The sequence below is a fragment of the Podarcis vaucheri genome, assembly GCF_965113315.1.
Source record: "Podarcis vaucheri genome assembly, chromosome: 7".
Lineage (NCBI taxonomy): Eukaryota > Metazoa > Chordata > Lepidosauria > Squamata > Lacertidae > Podarcis > Podarcis vaucheri.
Window position 1 is genome coordinate 54,967,488 of NC_138765.1, and position 18,973 is coordinate 54,986,460.

The 18,973-nt window shown below is 44.1% G+C and overlaps 1 protein-coding gene across 1 annotated transcript in view; it reads left to right on the forward strand.

Moving 5' to 3' along the window:
- Positions 1-15,634, forward strand: part of LOC309537854 (dual specificity protein phosphatase 22-A-like) — a 28,315-nt gene extending 12,681 nt beyond the window's left edge. The window contains exons 7-9 of the mRNA XM_082233025.1: positions 5,928-6,002; positions 10,619-10,790; positions 14,491-15,634. Coding sequence (XP_082089151.1) covers positions 5,928-6,002; positions 10,619-10,790; positions 14,491-14,703 — 460 coding nt within the window. The 3' untranslated portion in view covers positions 14,704-15,634. The remainder of the gene's footprint in view (positions 1-5,927; positions 6,003-10,618; positions 10,791-14,490) is intronic.
- Positions 15,635-18,973: the final 3,339 nt, after the last annotated feature.

Consider the following 18,973-nt stretch of genomic DNA (forward strand, 5'->3'; position numbering starts at 1 on the left):
GAGATTGTTAGCCACTTTGAGACTCCTTAAGGGGAGTGAAAGGCGAGATATCAAGTCCAAACTCCTCCTCCTCCTCCTCCTCCTCCTCCTCCTCCTCCTCCTCCTCCTCCTCCTTGTAAATTGGTCCAGAATGATGACTGTACCATTTTTTACATTCACAAACTTGCAGTGAAAGAGTGGAGGAAAAACCATGTGGAGATGCTTTAACCATTCTGATCATGAGTGGAGTAGGGCAGATAAAGGGTGCTATGTCTGATCATGATGGAAAAGACCCACAAGTAGCCTCTGGCTCTCACATTTCCTCCTCTTCTCCTTCAGCCCTACCACCAGGAGACTGGAAGCTTCTCCCCCGCCATGTTTGTTGTGTCTTCCAAACTGTGGTTAATCTTAACTATAGCTTGTTTGATACTAGCCAACTTCCAACCAGGGGTTATGAAACGTTTTATAATTCATGGCACAACAGGTGCTACTCCTGTAAGAAGAAGAAAAACAGAGAAAACTACACACTGCTGTAGGGTCATTTATTTATTTTAACAATGCATGTACCACTTAATATGTGTTTGGGTAAAATAGGAATACAGCATGAACTGCATATTGTGGAAAGTTGCTTGTTTGCTATGCATCTGGACATCTCCTAAGATACCATAACCTAATTTTACATGATAGTTCCTGAGATCGAAGAGTGGGTTTTTGTCTATGCTGAGATACAATTGGGTGCCATTTGGAATCAAGATGGTGGACTTGAACCTTTCAAAATTGCACTGATTGTAACCACTGATTTCAAAACTGCACTGATTTTAACCAAGGATTTCAAAACTGCACTGATATTTTAACCAAGGATTTCAAAACTGCACTGGTTTTTTAGAATTCCTGAGCAACAATGGGTATGAGGTTGCTAGTATATCTTAAGATCAGTTAAAACTAGCCATCTCATCAGAAAAACTCACTTAAAATGCCTGAAATAAAAAGTGTGTGCATCCTGCAGAGAAGAAAATTAATTATTATTACAACAACAAGAACAGCAGCAACGAGTGGTGTAGCGTGGGTAGCCAGCTCCCGAGGCTGTGGGTAGCGTGGGTGGGTAGGAGGGAGGGAAATGGACAGAGTACGCATGCGCATTCAACTGCCTAATGGTGTCAACATCACCCAGGATATTGCAGCCTCGGAGATAAGAAAAGAAGAGTCACTCTGTTGTATGGAAAGGTCACTTTCTGGTTCTCATGGAGAAGCCGTTTTCAATGGAGCCCAGGGACGAAAGTGGGCAGCTGTACTGAGGCAGCAATGGGTACTGAAATTTTGCACCCCTGACAATGTTGTGTGCAGGACAACTGCCCCATGGCTCCCCCAAACTACACCACTGGCAGCAGCAACAACAATTCCATTTTGACTTTTAAATAACCAACAATTCTGCACTCAGGATCTAAAAATAGATTACCAAATTGAGAGGATTCATTACCTCGTCATCCACTTCTCATCAGGCCAGAGTGAAGAAATCGAGAAGGGGATTTTACAGTACCTGAGTGTTATTTCTGTGAATGGAAACACCTTTTGTTGAGGTGTCAAGGACCTGGGATGAGTCTTCTTTTACTCAGCATGCCTCAAGTTTACCAGGCTTATCATCAAGCAGGAAATCTGACTGCCACGTACAGTGTTAAGTGCCTCTTTACTAGCATTGCTTCTGGCACTGCCCACACCTTTGTTTGGTTTCATTTTTCTTTCATTTCCTTTTTGTAAGTGAAGGTCAAAGGAGGTGCTGTCAGTTCCTTTGCCAGCATCAAAGGAGTGGCACCAAAGGGTGAAAGGGAAGGGGGAGGGGCAGGAACGTGCACAGATCTGACTGCAGGTGTGGATAACTCTCAGTGATGTGATGCAGTGATCTTGTGCCCCTTGTGTGCAGACTTAGGAGGGTGCAGGCTTGCACAGATGCCTTATACTTTTTGGCATTGTCTTGGTAGACAATGGAGGAGTGCACCGCCTGCTGTGGCTGTAGAGACATAGGACAGACATGTTTTGTTGCAGCTGGGGCAGATGAGGGCATTTAGTTGTGCTGCCGCAGATGCACCATGACATTTCTTCTCCCTGAGCTCCTCACAGCCTGGTCACTGCTATGGATACACAACCTGTCTGTCTGTCTGTCTGCCTCCAGGCACTGCAGTTGTCTGCAAGGGATTCCCACAGGGTGGGGTTGATGTTGCCAGCCTTCATGTCACATTTGCAGACATCTTTGTAACACAGAGTTGGTCTGTCAATGTGCCTGGAGCTGAGTCTTATACTGCCTCATTCTGTCTTATACTGAGTCAGACTGGTGGTGGCTCTCCAAGGTATCAGACAGGGGTCTAAAACCTGGAGATGCTGGGATTAAACCTGGGATCTTCTGCTGGGATGTGCTCTGCTACTGAGCTACAGCACTTCATTTCTTCATCCGACCATCAATCCATCTATTCCAGCAGCCACCTTTTCACCAACCAGATGCCTCTGGGAAGCCTACAAGCCTCTCCTGCAATTGCGTTTGGCATTCACAGCTATACTGCCCTTGGACAGTATAGTTCTATTGGTTCTATTTAGCTACCAGCACACCTATGAGCCACTGATAAAGCTCATCTCCTCCATGAAATTGTCTATTTCCATTTGAAAGCCATCTAAGTTCTCAGGGGCGCCGACTTATAAAAAATATTGGGGGGGCCCATACCGGGGTCCTGCCGCTGGTTCGCTCGGGTAGCCGGGAGAACGCAGTTCGAGGTGGCGGTGTTGGGGAGAGACCCTCGCTCAGGGCGCCACGAGACTTGGCGGCCGGCGGCCTATCTGGGGGGTTTTGGAGCGTATTTCGGTGGAGCGATTGGGGAGGAGGGGGCTTGTTGCCGGATTCTTCAGCTGGGCCGGAGATCCGCTGCTGGGGGGTCCCTGGGCCGAGTTGTGAGCACGGCCTGCTGAAGGGAGATCCAGCCGATTGCGCGACGGGGACAGTCGGGGCTCTCCGGCTAGGGCGCGCGGCTGGCTGGCTGGCTGGCTGGCGAGGGAACAGGTGGGGAGGAGGCGGGGGTCCTCACTCTCTTAGGAAACGCACCCGCGCGCCCGATTGCCACGAAGTCCGAAGGGTGCGTGTGTGGAATTAAAAAGCAAAAACGAGATACGGGCAGGGCAGGCAAAGAGTTTTCCGCAAGAGGATGGAGGGCAGGTTGAAGAGAAAATCACTCAGGATGAGACAGTCAAATCAGCCATGATAAAATGGGCTCAGGATATTGGGTATAACATCATGTTTGAGGACTGGGAAAGGTTATGGACCACCGGAATGAAATTCACGGCATGTAATGCCTTGAAGGAAAATATTATGAAAATGATTTATAGGTGGTACATGACCCCAGTCAAGCTTGCAAAAATATATCACCTGTCTGATAATAAATGTTGGAAATGTAAGGAGGCTGAAGGGACATTCTTTCACCTCCGGTGGACTTGTCCAAAAGTGAAGGCCTTCTGGGAAATGATCTATAATGAGTTAAAAAATGTATTTAAGTATACCTTTCCCAAGAAACCAGAGGCCTTCCTCTTGGGCATTGTTGGCCAGAAAGGGTTAAAGAAGGATAGAACTTTCTTTATGTATGCAACTACAGCAGCAAGAATACTTATCGCAAGATATTGGAAGACACAAGATTTGCCCACACTGGAAGAGTGGCAGACGCAATTGATGGACTACATGGAACTGGCTGAAATGACTGGCAGAATCCGAGATTTGGAGAAAAAACAATGGAAGAGGACTGGAAAAAAATTAAGGACTATTTACAAAAACAATATAAGTTGTATGAATGTTAAAAATTTACACGATTCGGAAACTATAGCTTCAGCAATTAGATTTGGGAAACAGGAAATTATATTTTAAGTAAGAAAAGGTCAAAATCTAAGGTAATACTATGTTTAATTTAAGATATAAGTAACTGATGAAAAGTATGTTAAATTTAGAGGTATAGTATTTGAAAAGTACAAAATAAGGTACGAAACAAGGTAATAATTTGCTGATATCTTTATTATCAAGAATGCAGGGTAAGGGAGATGCGAGGAAGTCCAGTTAGTTATATAAAAAATGTGTTGAATGGTTGGTTTTCTTTTCTTCTTTTTCTTTTTTTCTTTTTCTTGTTCTTTTACTTTTTTCTTCAGTGTATGTTTCTAACTTTGTATTTGAAAACTTAATAAAATATTTATAAAAAAAAAGAGAAAAAAAATCCTTTCGCTTTTCTGGGGCGCAGGGAAGTCTCAGAGCCGGAGGTTGGGGAAGGGACCCCCTTTGCTCTGCCCTCTTCTCCCGTCTTAGATTCGCATGGGGGTCCCCGCCCGAGCTTGCGTGGCCACCGGGCCACACAAGGGCCGCGCTCTACGCGGCGCACCTTGCTAGCCGCGCAGCTGTCCTCCGCGGCTGCGGAGTGGCCCTGCGCCGGTGCCCAGCCCCTCTGGGCGCCCGCTGCGCTGCCAATGACAAGTGGGCGATGTCGCGGGCGGGGAAGGCGTCGCTTTCTTTCCTGATCCTTCATCCTCCGAGTCTTCCAGCCCTTTTTTGGGTTGGAAGCTGTCTCGTTCGCCCTTCTCCTTTCTTCACCCTGCGCGCAATTTTCCTCCCTCGTCTCCCTCCCCATTTCTCTCTCCTTCCTTCCTTCCTTCCTTCCTGACTGACTGACTGACGGGCTTGGGCTTGGGCTTTGGCTCGGGCTCCGGCTCGGGCAGCCACAGCGTCGGCGGTGTTGGCGATCGGCGGCGCGGGGGGATGGCCCTCCCGGGGGAGCCGGCGCTGCTCAATGGGGTTGCCAAGGAGACAGGCCGGCCGCCCCCCGCCGCGCCGGTGCCCGTTATCGAGCTGGTGCGCGCCGGGCGCCCTATAAAAGCCGCGGACGCGCCAAGCGTCGACAGGCAGAGCCAGCGCGGCGGCGGCGCTCTGCTGGAGGGGCGCCCGAGATTATTGGGGGGGCTCCGCCCCCCCAATAAAATTTTTGAGGGGGCTCGGGCCCCCTCAAGCCCCATGGAGTCGGCGCCTATGTAAGTTCTCCAGATGACCAATTTATTCAGCATTCTTCCTGATTGGCTTGCACAAAGCTAATGCAGAGGTTAGACTTGGTCTGGTCTTTATTGAACATTCATTCTGATATGTTTGCAGGGCGGTTATACGGCAATGAATGTTCATCTTGATTTGTTTGAGGGGTGTTGTTACACCTTCCCATCAGTCATTCATTCATTCCATACTTTCCAGTGCATTTCCTTGTCACTTTTCTAACTTTCAATCTGTCCTGCAACATACTGACAATATGAAGTCAGTTGCCACCATCACATCAAGTGGTAGTGAGTTTGTGAATTACCGGTAATAATAATGCATTGTGTGATGAAGGACTTCATCTAGTTTGTTTAAGATCTACTCAGTTGGATGACCCTGAGTCCTAGACCAAATCTACACCATACATTTAAAGAAGTATCATATCACTTTAAACACTCACACTTTCCTCCAAAGTATCCCGGGAACTGTTGTTTGTTAGGGTGCTGACAGTTCATTTATTTATATTTTATTTATAAAATTTCTATGCTGCCCTTCATCTGAAGATCACAGGGCAGTTTACAATATAAAACACACAATATAAAGCACGTCAAAGCAAATTTCTGCTAATAAACACATTTTTACATGCAGTTTTTACTCACACCCACATTTTTGTGAGCAATTTCCCCTAATTTAATGCATCTTTGTATTGTATTTTCATTAATACCTTCATTTATTTGCACCCTTTCCCCTAATATATGCATTTTTGTAAACATTGTTCCATTGGAGAACTGCATCACAAAATTTTGGGTAACAATTTTTGAAGGATAGCTGTGATTTGGTTCACATGCTGAATCAAATTTCACCTTCATCTCTAGTTCAGGGCAAACAATTCCTAATTTTTCTTCTCTGCTCTCAGGATACAACACTTCAAGGAGTGCATCAAGTTTATTCATGAATGTCGGCTACATGGAGGAGGATGTCTCATTCATTGGTGAGCTGCTTTTCTCTGCCTTTCCTTTTCAGGATGGGGAGCACACTATAATATATGTATATGGACATTTATATATCTCTGGAAACCTGCTGGCAGTCATTCCTAAACTATACATACATACTCAACTGATCTGGCTCCCTTAACCTTGCAGGATGATTTTCATTCAGGCTTGAAACAATCGTCGTCTGAAAAGTGGCAGCGTTATGGGTTTTTCCATGAGTTATCTTATCTTCATGGGAAATGAAATGGCCTGAACAATACTCAGGCAACACATTGCAGATGCTGAATGCCAAAATGATCTAGGTTTAACCTCAAATAACATTTTAATTGACAGAGCACTTCAATCCTACAAACCAGTCAGCCATCTTTACCTGCTCTCTGTTCCAAAACACCACAGAGTCTTCACTCTGGTACATTTAAATACTGTTACACCAGCTGTTCTTGAGGGGAGGTTTCAAAGAATTCCCTAATGTCAACGTAAATGTCCCTGTGAATTGGGAGAGGAAGATTCAACAACTCATGCTCTTATGTATTGCTCTTCTCCTCACGATATACCTAACATTCTTATTGGAAATTCCCAGGGCATTTGGATGTATTTTATGCTTCTAGATCACAAGGCATTCACCTCTTCCAGGATGGCTAAATACCTACCAGGGATGAATTTTAGCAAACTCACAATTCTGTTCTTTGTGACTGGTGTTCTACAGTACAGTACATTTACTAGTAATTTTATTGTTATGGTTCTCTATTTTGTATGCTTTTATTTTATTTTATAAATTTGTACAAAGTTTCTTTTTTGAATACTGGTCATTGATCATTATAAAGAGATTGATTGATATACATACATTTAGGTCACACAAATTTGCTAGAGTTTAATATAGGCTGAGATAGGAGAAAAATAAAGGCTGCAATCCTATCTATGTATACTCAGGAGGAAGCCGTATTGAATGTAGCGGGACTTCAACCACTTCCAGGTGACAAATTTATTGAGCATTCAGCTTGATTTGTTTGCAGGGAGGTTAGATGACACCCGGTAGTCACTGATAGTCCATTCTGATTACAGTGGTGCCCCGCAAGACGAATGCCTCGCAAGACGGAAAACCCGCTAGACGAAAGGGTTTTCCGTTTTTGAGCTGCTTCGCAAGACGATTTTCCCTATGGGCTTGCTTTGCAAGACGAAAACGTCTTGCAAGTGTTCCAATTTCCCCCCGCTTTCCCCCCTTTTTTCTAAGCCGCTAAGCCGCTAATAGCCTTTTATCCGCTAATCCTTGAGAGCCAGTGTGGTGTAGTGCTTAAGAGCGGTAGTCATGTAATCTGGGAAACCGGGTTCGCATCTCCGCTCCTCCACATGCAGCTGCTGGGTGACCTTGGGCCAGTCACACTTCTGTGAAGTCTCTCAGCCCCACTCACCTCACAGAGTGTTTGTTGTGGGGGAGGAAGGGAAAGGAGAATGTTAGCCGCTTTGAGACTCCTGAAGGGGAGTGAAAGGCGGGATATCAAATCCAAACTCTTCTTCTTCTTCTTTAATAGCCGCTAAGCCTTTAATAGCCGCTAAACCGCTAATAGTGCTAATCCGCTAAGCGGGTTGCTTCGCAAGACGAAAAAACCGCTAGACGAAGAGGCTCGCGGAACGGATTAATTTCGTCTTGCGAGGCACCACTGTAGTTTGTGGGGAGGTCAGATGTTGTTTCATCAAGGAAACATTATCCCCCATTTTTCTGTGCATCTTCCCATTACTTTCCTTATTTCAAAGAGTCTAATTTTTTTGTGTGCAGAAGCTCCAAATAAACTTCCCTTGCACAACTTGAATTTGCTGATATGTGATTCAATCCCACCAGAAAATAGCAACAGCCTGGAAGCATCCCTGGGCTGTGTTCATACTCCTGTTTGCTGTGCACTTACATGATTCCAGTGCTGGGTGTTTCATCCATGCTCACACAACATTATCCAAAATGCATATGTATCTCTTGTTCTGTGGTACTACTGTTTGGCACTGTAGTTTCTCAAACGAGCGACTCGCTGACTGCAGTCCTTCAGCTGTTCCTAGTTCATTTCTTGCCATGGGGTAAAGACATCTTTGCTCTGTCAGTGCTCCCTGGTGTGCACACAAACAGAGATGAATTGAAGCTGGTGCTGATGTGAACAGTTGTAAGGGGGGAGGGAAGAGGTGTGAAATGCCTGGGACACAGGGAACAACTTTGTTGAGCTCTAAGATGGTAAAGTGAGCATACTTCTACATTAAGTGGACATGGATAGGATTGCACTGTCAACAACCTTTTGCTTTCCCCTAAAGCTGGATGTTATCGTTGGAATTCTGAAAGCACCAATGGCTTGAGCTAAAGAAGCAGGTCTTGCTTTTGTTCCGTTCAGCTAGCACTGAAGGATTAGTTTGGCATGCTGTTGCAGCTTTTAGCTACTCCCCCCCCCAAAGGATTCCTTATGCAAGCTGCAGCAAATTTATTTAGATTTTACAAACCAGTCAATGTATCATGTGGATTGTGCAGAAACCATTTGCAGAGGGTGGGGCTGGCGCATGAAGATACCGGCTGCCGACTAGACACACTCCTCTATTCTGCCTCCTTCATTTTGCCCCATTCTTTGGATCCTAGCCAATGGCTTCATTAGCCAAGTAGAGGCTTCAAAAGGGCGATGAGCCACTCCACTCTCACTGTCAAATCCACTCCCAGCATCTGTCATCAACCATGTCCATCATTTCAAAGCCTTTTCTCCCTGCTTGTCTCTCATTTTGATAGCCAAGAGTCACACCAAGATCATGTCAAGTTTTTATACATGTAATGGTTTTTTCATATATATATTGCCCTTGTTTTAACAATATGCGTAATTGCTTTATATGCTTTTCTTGTAGCCTGCCTGCTTTTATTGCATCTCTTTACCCTGGCCTTTGACACCTGAGACATGTTTTCAGGACCCACCCTGTGACTGCCATTTGTTATAACTGTTTTTAATGCTGATTTTTAAATTGTTGCAACCTGCCCTGGCACCTGAAAGTGAAGGGCGAGTCGGGAAATTAATACCACTACTACTAATAATTCTGAAATTGCTTTGATATGCTCCATGGGAATTGAGTCATAAAATTAATCAAATAAAAAAATAATCATGTTTAATCTGTGACCTCTGCCTTTATGGCATTGTAAATCTATGTTGTTGATGCTGTGGGTTCTGCCACATGGCAGTTCATGGTGGAGTCCATTTTTTGCAGCATCTACACAACAGCGCCCCCATCATAAGGCCATCCCATATCCTCCCCTTCCATTTCATCTGGATTTACTCCTTCTGGAGTATTCTTTTTCTAACTTACCAAATTTCCGGCAGAAAAGGTAAATGAAGAAATAATATTGCTTGGCATTTTGATGAGGATGATGTAAAAAGCTTGCAGCCCTGAGTAGAACAGAGTCCACAATAAACTGCCATTAGAAGTACCCTGTGAGAACAGGCCTTTTAAGTGGTGGCCCCTTGTCTGAGCAATGGTCTCTTGAGGGAGATGTACCTGGCACCATTTTTGTCAGTCTTTAGGCACCAGGCTAAGCCCTAACTGTTTACCCAGTCCTTAGATTACGGCAATTAATTTTGCCTGTTACGGGGGTGCTCATCTTTTAGTGGGTTGGATAGGACTTGTCCTTAGTAATACATTGCTGGATGAGCATTTTATATATTTTATATTGTTGGTGGTTTTAATTTTTCCTAGTTTTACATTGCTATTATCTGTTACAGTGGTTACATACGCTTCAGGTTACATATGTTTCAGGTTAAGGACTCCGCTAACCCAGAAATAGTGATTCAGGTTAAGAACTTTGCTTCAGGATGAAAACAGAAATTGTGCTCCAGCGGTGGAGCGGCAGCAGGAGGCCCCATTAGCTAAAGTGGTGCTTCAGGTTAAGAACAGTTTCAGGTTAAGTACAGACCTCCAGAATGAATTAAGTACTTAACCTGAGGTACCACTGTATACTGTATTTTAGCTAGTCAAGTCACTTTGAAACTTTTAATGGTTTAAAGTTATTGGTAAATGCAATAAGCAACAACAACAAAACACAATAACTTTAAACTGTTGTAAGTGACTCTGCATATTACACAGGCAGGCATTGGATGCATGGGCTGGAAATCTCTAAATAAATAAATGAAGACTCAAGGATTTTGAAAGCTAATAATAAAGTCAAGAAAATATGAGCTGCCCTGCTGGATTAGGCCAGAAGCCCATTGAGTCCAGCATCTTGTCATAGTGGTCTATCAGATGCCTATGGGAAGGCCACATGCCGCACCTGAATACATGCAGAATCTCTCCACTTGTGATCCTCAGCAACTGGTATTCAGCAGCATACTGTCTCTGAAAAAGGAGGTAGAATAGAGCCGTGGTATTTAGCAGCTGTTGATAGCCTTATCTTCCATAACATTTAGGTGACAAAATGCAAAACAGTACTTGATAAGAGGGCATCGATCTTGAATTCCATGATGCATGAATGCTGTAGTGCATGTACAAACTTGGGAATATGTCCAAGAGTGGAGGAAGCAAGACTTGGGGGTCTTGCACAATCCTAACATGAGTTTTCTTCACTCCTGTTCCTAATTGAAAACATTGCTCCTTTATTTTTGCTCAACAGCTTAGCTGGAGTGTCTCGCAGCACCACCATCCTGGTGGCCTATCTCATGACGGTCACTAACTTTGGCTGGGAAGAGTGCCTGACAGCCACCAAAGCTGTCCGTTCTTACGTGAGCCCCAACTTTGGCTTCCAGGAACAGCTTCAGGAGTATGAAGTCACTCTGCTCAAGGAGGTAAGGCTTCATGCTGCTGGTCTACTAACCCAGTTGGCACTTCAGAGCAACATTTACAGGCTCATGTCTTCAGAGATAGCTGAAAGTTAGCTCTTTCCTTGCTCCTCTCTCACACAGTGATGAGAGAGGAATCAGATTCACTTTGCACTGATAGGCAAATCTCCCTAATTCACACTTTCTGAACAATACTTGTACAGCTATCCTTCGAAGGTGTCCTGGACCTAAGTTGATTGTTGAAGAACAGTGAGACAGCAAGTGAAAGTACTTTTTCTTTGCAACAAAGGTTTTTTTCCCCCAGTGCCCCAAGGAAACCCAGTGTGAGCATGTCTCACAGCTGAGACTGTCCGCAGGTTCCTCCTGACTCCCAACATTTATGGGTCTAGTGCCCTGTGCTTTAACTTCCCTTCTCAGAAAGTTGTTGCTTTCTTTTAAAATAAAGAACCTCCAGGATATTCTGAGAATATCCCATGCTGAGGAGTGGGCTGAAGGAGGGTGGAAAGATGAGGTGGTGCTGCACAAGAAGGCTTTCGGAGAAAAACGTACCACAGTTTGCAAAAACTATTTGAGCCAGGCATTCCCCCAAAGGACACAAATTCAGCTGATTTGGGCATCCCCCATGAATTCAGCTGACTTGGGCATCAGGCATGACGCCTCGCAGAACAGAACATTTCCCCAAGGAAGGATGTTTGGTTGCTGAAGATATGAACTGGCCCTTTTCACTCTACTACTGTTTGTTTGGGGGCATAATGCAGATCTGTTCTATGTGAAAGGGCAGGGCTGGGAAACCTCAGGCGAGGGGGCCTAATGTGACCTCTCTATCTGGACCTTGGAACTCTCCCCAGACCATATCCCTGTCACACGAATGGGTGTAGTGGTAAATTGTGCAGGGTCCCTTCATGATAGTCATAAACATTATACAACCTTCTAAGTTTATGCAACAATCTTATAATTATACAATAATACTAATATGGGATGCACTGAAACAATCAATGCAGATGCCTGTGTTGTATTTCAGCTAGATCTACTATTTTCTGTGCACGTGTGTGGGCAAATGATTTGGACCTCATGGTTTCTGTGCTCCTAAATGCTTAAGCTTTGGAACATGCAGAAGAACTCTTGTTCTTCCTGAGTGCCATTTCCAGAGTGACCCTAGGAGCCAATCCTCAGTTGCTGACTCACCTCCTTTCACTGTGGCTCCAATCAGCACAAAGGATGAGAATACTTCTTCTCAGTAGCTAAAAAGCTCCCCTTTTATGCTGATTTGGTAGCTATAAGATACTGGAGACAGGGACCCTGCCTGCTGCAGAAATAGTAATGGGTCCGTCTCTGATTGCCTTTGTAGTCAGCTTGCGGGCTTCCAGGAGGCAGAGGGTGGATTGCAGAGAGCAAGAGAGGGGGTCTGCAGTGCATAGGTCTGCTACAGTGCAGTTTCAGGTTTTGTGTGGGCGGGGGAGCAGTGGTGGGTTGGGGAGCAAGAGAAGCAGTTTGCTTCTTTTAGTCCAGTGGAGGAGAGAGAGGTAGGCCCATATGCCCATATCAAATCAATTGTAATGGATTGATTTGAAGTCACTTCTGCACCATGTAAAGTAATTTTTAGCCCCCCAATTCTCCCCCCCCCCGACCAGTCCCTTATTTGGCCTGACCAAAGGTGGCAACCCTGACCTTTGATATGATTGAACAGGGCTCCTCTTGTCTCTAGAAAGTGGCAAGAACCACTTTCACTTTCAGTTCTAAATGAAAGTCACTCTGTGCTGCAGCTATATCTGTGGGCGGAGACTGCGAGACTCGGGTGTGGAGGACTGATGTTCTGCTCCACAGGCCAAAGCCAACCAGCTTATCTCTGGTTTCTCGGGCAGTTTATGTATTTAAATTGTTTTTTGAGGCTGGCTTCCAACTGACAAGCATGTCCAAAGCAGCAAATAAGAGAAATAAAAATAGCAATATCATTGTGCTTACCCTCACTGTGAAGATTTCCAGGGACAGGTGCTTCCCTTTGTTTGGTTTTCTTGGGAAGGAGGCTACTGGTCCTGGTGACTCCCCCCCCCCCGCTTTGCAATGTTTGCATTATATTTACAGGTACACAGATTGCATGTAGGTGGAGACACAGCTTAACCATTCCAGCAGACAGCTACTGTTTCCACCACTCCCTTATCAGATATCCAGGAAGAGAGACAGAAGCCTAAGCTACTTGCAGTGCCCTCTTGTCTATATGGCTTTCTTAGGGTTTTCTCCGTTGAAATTAATAGCCATGGCTTTCAGTGGGTAACTGAGTATGGGTATGCTGCCCACAACCTATTTTGCAGAGAAAGCAGAGAGTTTAACATGCAGAGGTCCTCAAACATTTTTGGGCTCAGGGGCACATTTGGAAATCTAAAGAATTGTTGTGGTTGCACCACAAAATACCTATTTCATAGAAGAAAAACTAGCAAAGCTCGGAACCTACCAAAAAGCAGGCAAAACATCACCCATTAAACAAACAAACAAATAAACAAATAAATAACACACATTAAAAATATCTCTAGAAAACAGGCAACTTTCCTGAAAGCCAAAGACTTAGTAAAACAAAAAACCAAGTCTCACGCAGGATGCAAGCCAAGCAGAGTCCCCCACCCACCCAAGCAGAATGACACTTGACTTTTGCCGTGAATGCAGGATCGGTTACTTTGTGGCAGTTTGGGGTTATGGATCACATTGTTTACTTGCAAGTCCTTGATAGGAAATAAACCAAGTTTCCTTTTTACTGTGTGACTAGCTAGCAGCATTGCACCTCCGCCTTGAAACAAAACATTGCATGCTTTCCTGATTAAAAGAATAAAAGTTGTGCATTAGATTTCCATGGCCCAGAGGGAAGATATGTTATTACATGCAATCTTAAAAAAAAATCCCACTGGAAGTCCCCCAATGGGCTGGGGGTAGCCCACTTAAGGACATGAATGATCAGGGGACCATTAGCACGGCTGTGCGTGGGAGGTGGCGCTCACAAGGGATCCTCTCTGCTGGGGAATCAGCTGTAAGGGTTATGTATTCATTATTTCCTAATTCTTTACTCACATGGCTTTAGGTAAGTTCCTGCAACTTTTATTCTGAGTTGAATTGAACACACAGGGTTACACACAGTGTGATTTCCCTGCCCCCCCTGTTTAACTAGCTCAAATGTCTTGCTCAAAACCAAACAGCAATGACTCTGCATTTAAAACACAGCTGCTGCTTTTTCCATTATTTTTTTTAAATTGTCATATTTTTGCACAGCAAGTAGACAAGAGAGGAGGGGAGAAAGAGGAGATGTTGAGTAGGATACTAATAATAACATAAGGCAGGGGGATACAAACCAGAGAAACTGCTGTGGGCAATGACATCCTCCCCACTTAGGTGGCTATTTGAACAATGTAGTGAGAATCCATTTGCAAAATAGATTACAGCATTCACTTGTCATTTCATCATAATTGTATAAGGCCATGTGCTTCTGACATACACCTGTTAGGCCAGTCTTCCTCATCCTGGTGCCCGCTGGATGCTTAAGACTACAACTCCCACTGGCCCCCAGCCAGTAGAAGCTGATGGGAGTTGTAGTCCAAATTATCTGGAGAGCACCAACTTGGGAAAGGCTTCACTGTGCCAACTGGTTTTACCTGCATTGCCTGCATTGTCTTTGCTCATCCTTCATATCTTATGCAGCTTCTCCGGGATTTTGTCTTAACAGTACAGGGCCTGGATTCAGCAGGAGTATGGCAAGAACCCACTCAGTGACCAAGAGGACTTGCAGTGCTTACTTTCCCAGCAAGAAGAGAAAGTAAACCAGCAGCAAGGTGGACTCAGAGAAACTAACTGGATCAATGCCCCGAGCCAAACCAGCTCTCAGCCACATACCACCTATGACAGCAGCTGCAGCCATAGCCGGTGGATGAACAGATAGCAAGAGCTCATTAAAGACTTGGAAGAACTCTGCCTGTTATCTCTTTAAGGAGAACACAGCTTAGTTATTCTGACCCACGGTGAGGAGTGAATAGATCAGCTGCATCTTGGACATGTTGTGGGTGCAGTCGGCATTGCTCAGTGGTTCAGAGTCAAACTCACTCTATTTCCCACCCCTGCCTCTGCCACAGGCTTCTTGTATGGCCTTGTTAGGTAGCATCTGTTGTCTCTCTTTGGGTTGCGCCCCTGGTAGTTGGGATTAGCACAGACATTGGGGGCTTTCTGAAGTCAATGAGAGAAAGTGAGATGATGGTTTAGAGCCAAAGATGAGGTTTCCAGGAAGAGAAATTTGAGACACAACAACATTGAATCTAGCATGATGAGCAGATGGAAGTTGACTGGCTCATTGGTATTGGGGGTGCTTTCCCAAGTGACGTGGAGGGCTTTTGGCTTGAGTCCAGGCATTTTCATTTCTGAGGTCCTCCAGACAATCTGTTTATTGAGCATTCAATCTGATTACACAGAGCTTAGGTTATATCCAATCTTTATTGAGTATTCATTCTGAGTTCTTTGCAGGGAGCTTATACCACAATAAACATTCTTCCTTATTTGCTTGCAGGGCGTTTACAAATCTCCTTGTTAATCATTCATTAACCACACACTTTTCAAAGCATTTCCCATCACTTTCCTAACAGCAAAAAAAAACAGTTTCGTTTTATTTTTTTAAGTGGATTTGTTGCACTAGGGCGGCAAGAGGGCTTTAATCCAACAGGGCTTTAATTGCACAGAACTAAATTTCCAGGACATGCTTGAATCTTGCAGTGCTTTTCATTCAGAGCCAGCAAAACATCAGGAGCTGTTAGCTGTTGTGTATTTTGTTGCTGAAAGCCATATTCCAAAATACCAATAAATATAAAATGCACTAGAAACAATTCTTTCTTTCTTTCTTTCTTTCTTTCTTTCTTTCTTTCTTTCTTTCTTTCTTTCTTTCTTTTTATGCGATTTCCATACTGCTTAATATATTTTAAAATATCTCTAAGTGGTATACAGCAAGTTATAGAATCAGAATTGTAGAGTTGGAAGGGGTCACAAGGATCATTTAGTCCAACCCCTTGCAATGTAGGAATCTTTCATCAAAACCCACGACACTGAGATTAAGAGTTCCATATTACAAAAATATACAGTTATCCTATGAAAAGTTATATTAATACAAAATTACTGATAAATATGAACTGATATCAGTTCTTTCACATTTGGGCATACCCTCTCTCTCAGCCTCCTGGCTGTCACCTGGAATGCCACCCACTCACCTTGACTCTCACCCAGTGCCCAGGCAAAATCTCAGCTCTCCTAGGGAAGTCTCATGCAGAGAAGGGTTGCTGATGACATCACCCGAGGCTTGTTTTCTTATGGGATGTGGATGGAGATTCCTCAGGCTGGCCACTGCTGTGTCCCATTAAATAGCCAGCTACACTCTTCACATGCAATTCCATGTGTAGTAGGTTTGTTGAGTTTCCCAGGTGGTCCCGAGAATGGGGAAATCATGTTATTCATGATTCAAGTTTATTTCAGATTCAAAGGTTGGGGAAAGAATATTGGCGTTTTCCCCCTGTCCCTAAAATGGTTTTTATATCACTTAAATGAAAACCTCAGTTTATTTGTTATTTATTCCAACAATTTCCATACTGCTTAACACTGTAAAGTGGTACCTCGAGTTAAGTACTTAATTCATTCCGGAGGTCCGTACTTAACCTGAAACTGTTCTTAACCTGAAGCACCACTTTAGCTAATGGGGCCACCTGCTGCTGCGACGCCGGAGCACGATTTCTGTTCTCAACCTGAAGTGAAGTTCTTAACCTGAAGCACTATTTCTGGGTTAGCGGATTATGTAACCTGAAGCATATGTAATCTGAAGCGTATGTAACCTGAGGTACCACTGTAGTTTTTAAGTGGCATGCAATGAAATATGACAGTGATCGACTCATGTAAAATATTACCCAGGTCAACCTTACTTTCTATGCATTTGTGCCAGGCACAAAGCTTGATTCTGTTTCGTTAGATAATTAAAAGTCTATTCGTGGTAAACGTTTCTACCAGCAGAAGTCAAGTCACATAGGAAATCCCATCTTCTATCTTATGCTTTGTGTGCTGAAAGCTACAAATTATCAGTTGAACAAATGTTTCATAACTTATTACTTTTATTATTCCCTGGTGTAATTTTTACAACTGACCTTTGGTTCAGTACTGACTAACTTTTAATGCTAAGACAGGAGGAGATCCTTACCAGTTTCACTTGGGAGCACCAATTATTAAAATGGCAAAGTCTGAAGAGGTTGAGATTAATCCAGGGTTTCCCCCCCAAATTAGCATTAAGGTTATTCAGTCTCAGCTCCTGTGAAAGCTCCCACTTTCCAAGGTTATAGCATAATGCATATATGCTGGGAGGAATACTGTTAAATCCAGCTTTACATTCACTTATTTGGTGGTGGAGGAGTAGAACTACGTGCTCTTTGCATTATTCCTTGGCCTGCATCTCCTTGGCCTTTAAAAATGGCAGCAAAATGAAGCAAAATAAATAAATAAATAAACAACAGCTGCTGGAAGACACTGCCAGTAACCTTCACTCCCCGAGAGAGTGACCGGCCGGAGCCAATTTGCGAAGCAATTGCAAATTCTGCTGTTAATCAAAGTGGCTTGGAGAGGAAGTTAGGCAAAAGCCCAGACAGTGTGTCTGGTTGCTCTGTAAATGGTGCAGGAAGCCACCAGTGAAACATGTGCATTAGAAAGAGAAGAGAGGCTGATTTTGGTAGGAATAGGAAGTTATAATAGATATGTGATAAGCAGAGATTACATTTACAATAGGTGATACCGAGTGATGGAGGCTGTATAAGGATGCCCTGGTCAAACAGGAGCATTTTAAATTAAGATTTTAAATCCACCTCAGCTTTTGCCAACATGATGCCCACTAGATGGTCTGGACTACTGCTCCCATCAACCTACAACCTGATGCTATTCCGGCTAGGGCTGATGGGAGTTGTAGTTCAAAACATCTGCAAGGTTGCTCAGTCTGCATTAGGTGTACTTTTCACACAGTTCATATTTGGTCTTTTGATGGTAAATCCCCAAACTGGAAAGTCAGAGGTGAAAACTAAACAGATGCAATATAAGTTTCTTTTGTTATAAGAAAAAATACTGCTCCCTTTCCCTTATGGGGTATCTAAGAGCCCGTGTTCTCGAAGCTACCAACATGAGTTTGACCAAATTGCAGGAGGCAGTGGAAGACAGGAGTGCCTGGCATGCTCTGGTCCATAGGGTTACGAAGAGTCGGACACGACTAAACGACTAAACAACAACAACAACAAGAGCCCATATAGAGTCCTTATGTGGGTTCTCTATTGGTAGGAAAAAATAACAGAGGCCAACCAGAGAATATTGAGAAGCAAAGCAGCTAGTAAGCATGATCTTTATTAAACTGTTGCAACCGGGTCTCCCACTCCCCCCATGCAGGGAGGGAAGAGAGGAACCCAGAACATTGCTGTGCAAGCTCTTATATAGATTTTTGAAATTGCCTACCCTGTAGCTCAAGACCACCACCCAAAACATCATACATACATCGCAGAAAGAGGTGGGCCCCAGCAGAAATTTGAGTGTGTTGCTTCTCTTCTGTCTGCCAGAATACTTGATAATGCCTTATCTGATTGCCTTTTCTGGGAGGCCTGGCCATTCCTTTGAGGCAGTAAATACAGTGGTACCTCGGGTTACAGACGCTTCAGGTTACAGACACTTCAGGTTACAGATGCCACTAACCCAGAAAAAGTACCTTGGGTTAAGAACTTTGCTTCAGGATGAGAACAGAAATCGCGTGGCGGTAGCGCCGGAGTCCCCATTAGGTAAAGTGGTACCTCAGGTTAAGAAGGGTTTTCAGTTAAGAATGGACCTCCAGAATGAATTAAGTTCTTAACCCGAGGTACCACTGTACTTAGTTCCTGAATCTCTTACTCATGTAGATAGTGTGCTCAGCTTAACAGATACTTGCCAAACTGTATATTCAGGGAGGTGTGAGCCCCTACAGTCCAAAGACAATTTGAAAGCTTTTCCTATTTCCTTCCTCCTTGCAGAGAAATATTTGAGGTCAATTTGGGAGGGTCAAAATGGCTTCAGGATTGTTCTCCTGTACTATTTCAGACACGTGGTTTATATACTTATGTATGTGTTTGCCTTGTACTACACACACACACACACACACACACACACACACTACCTTAGAATTC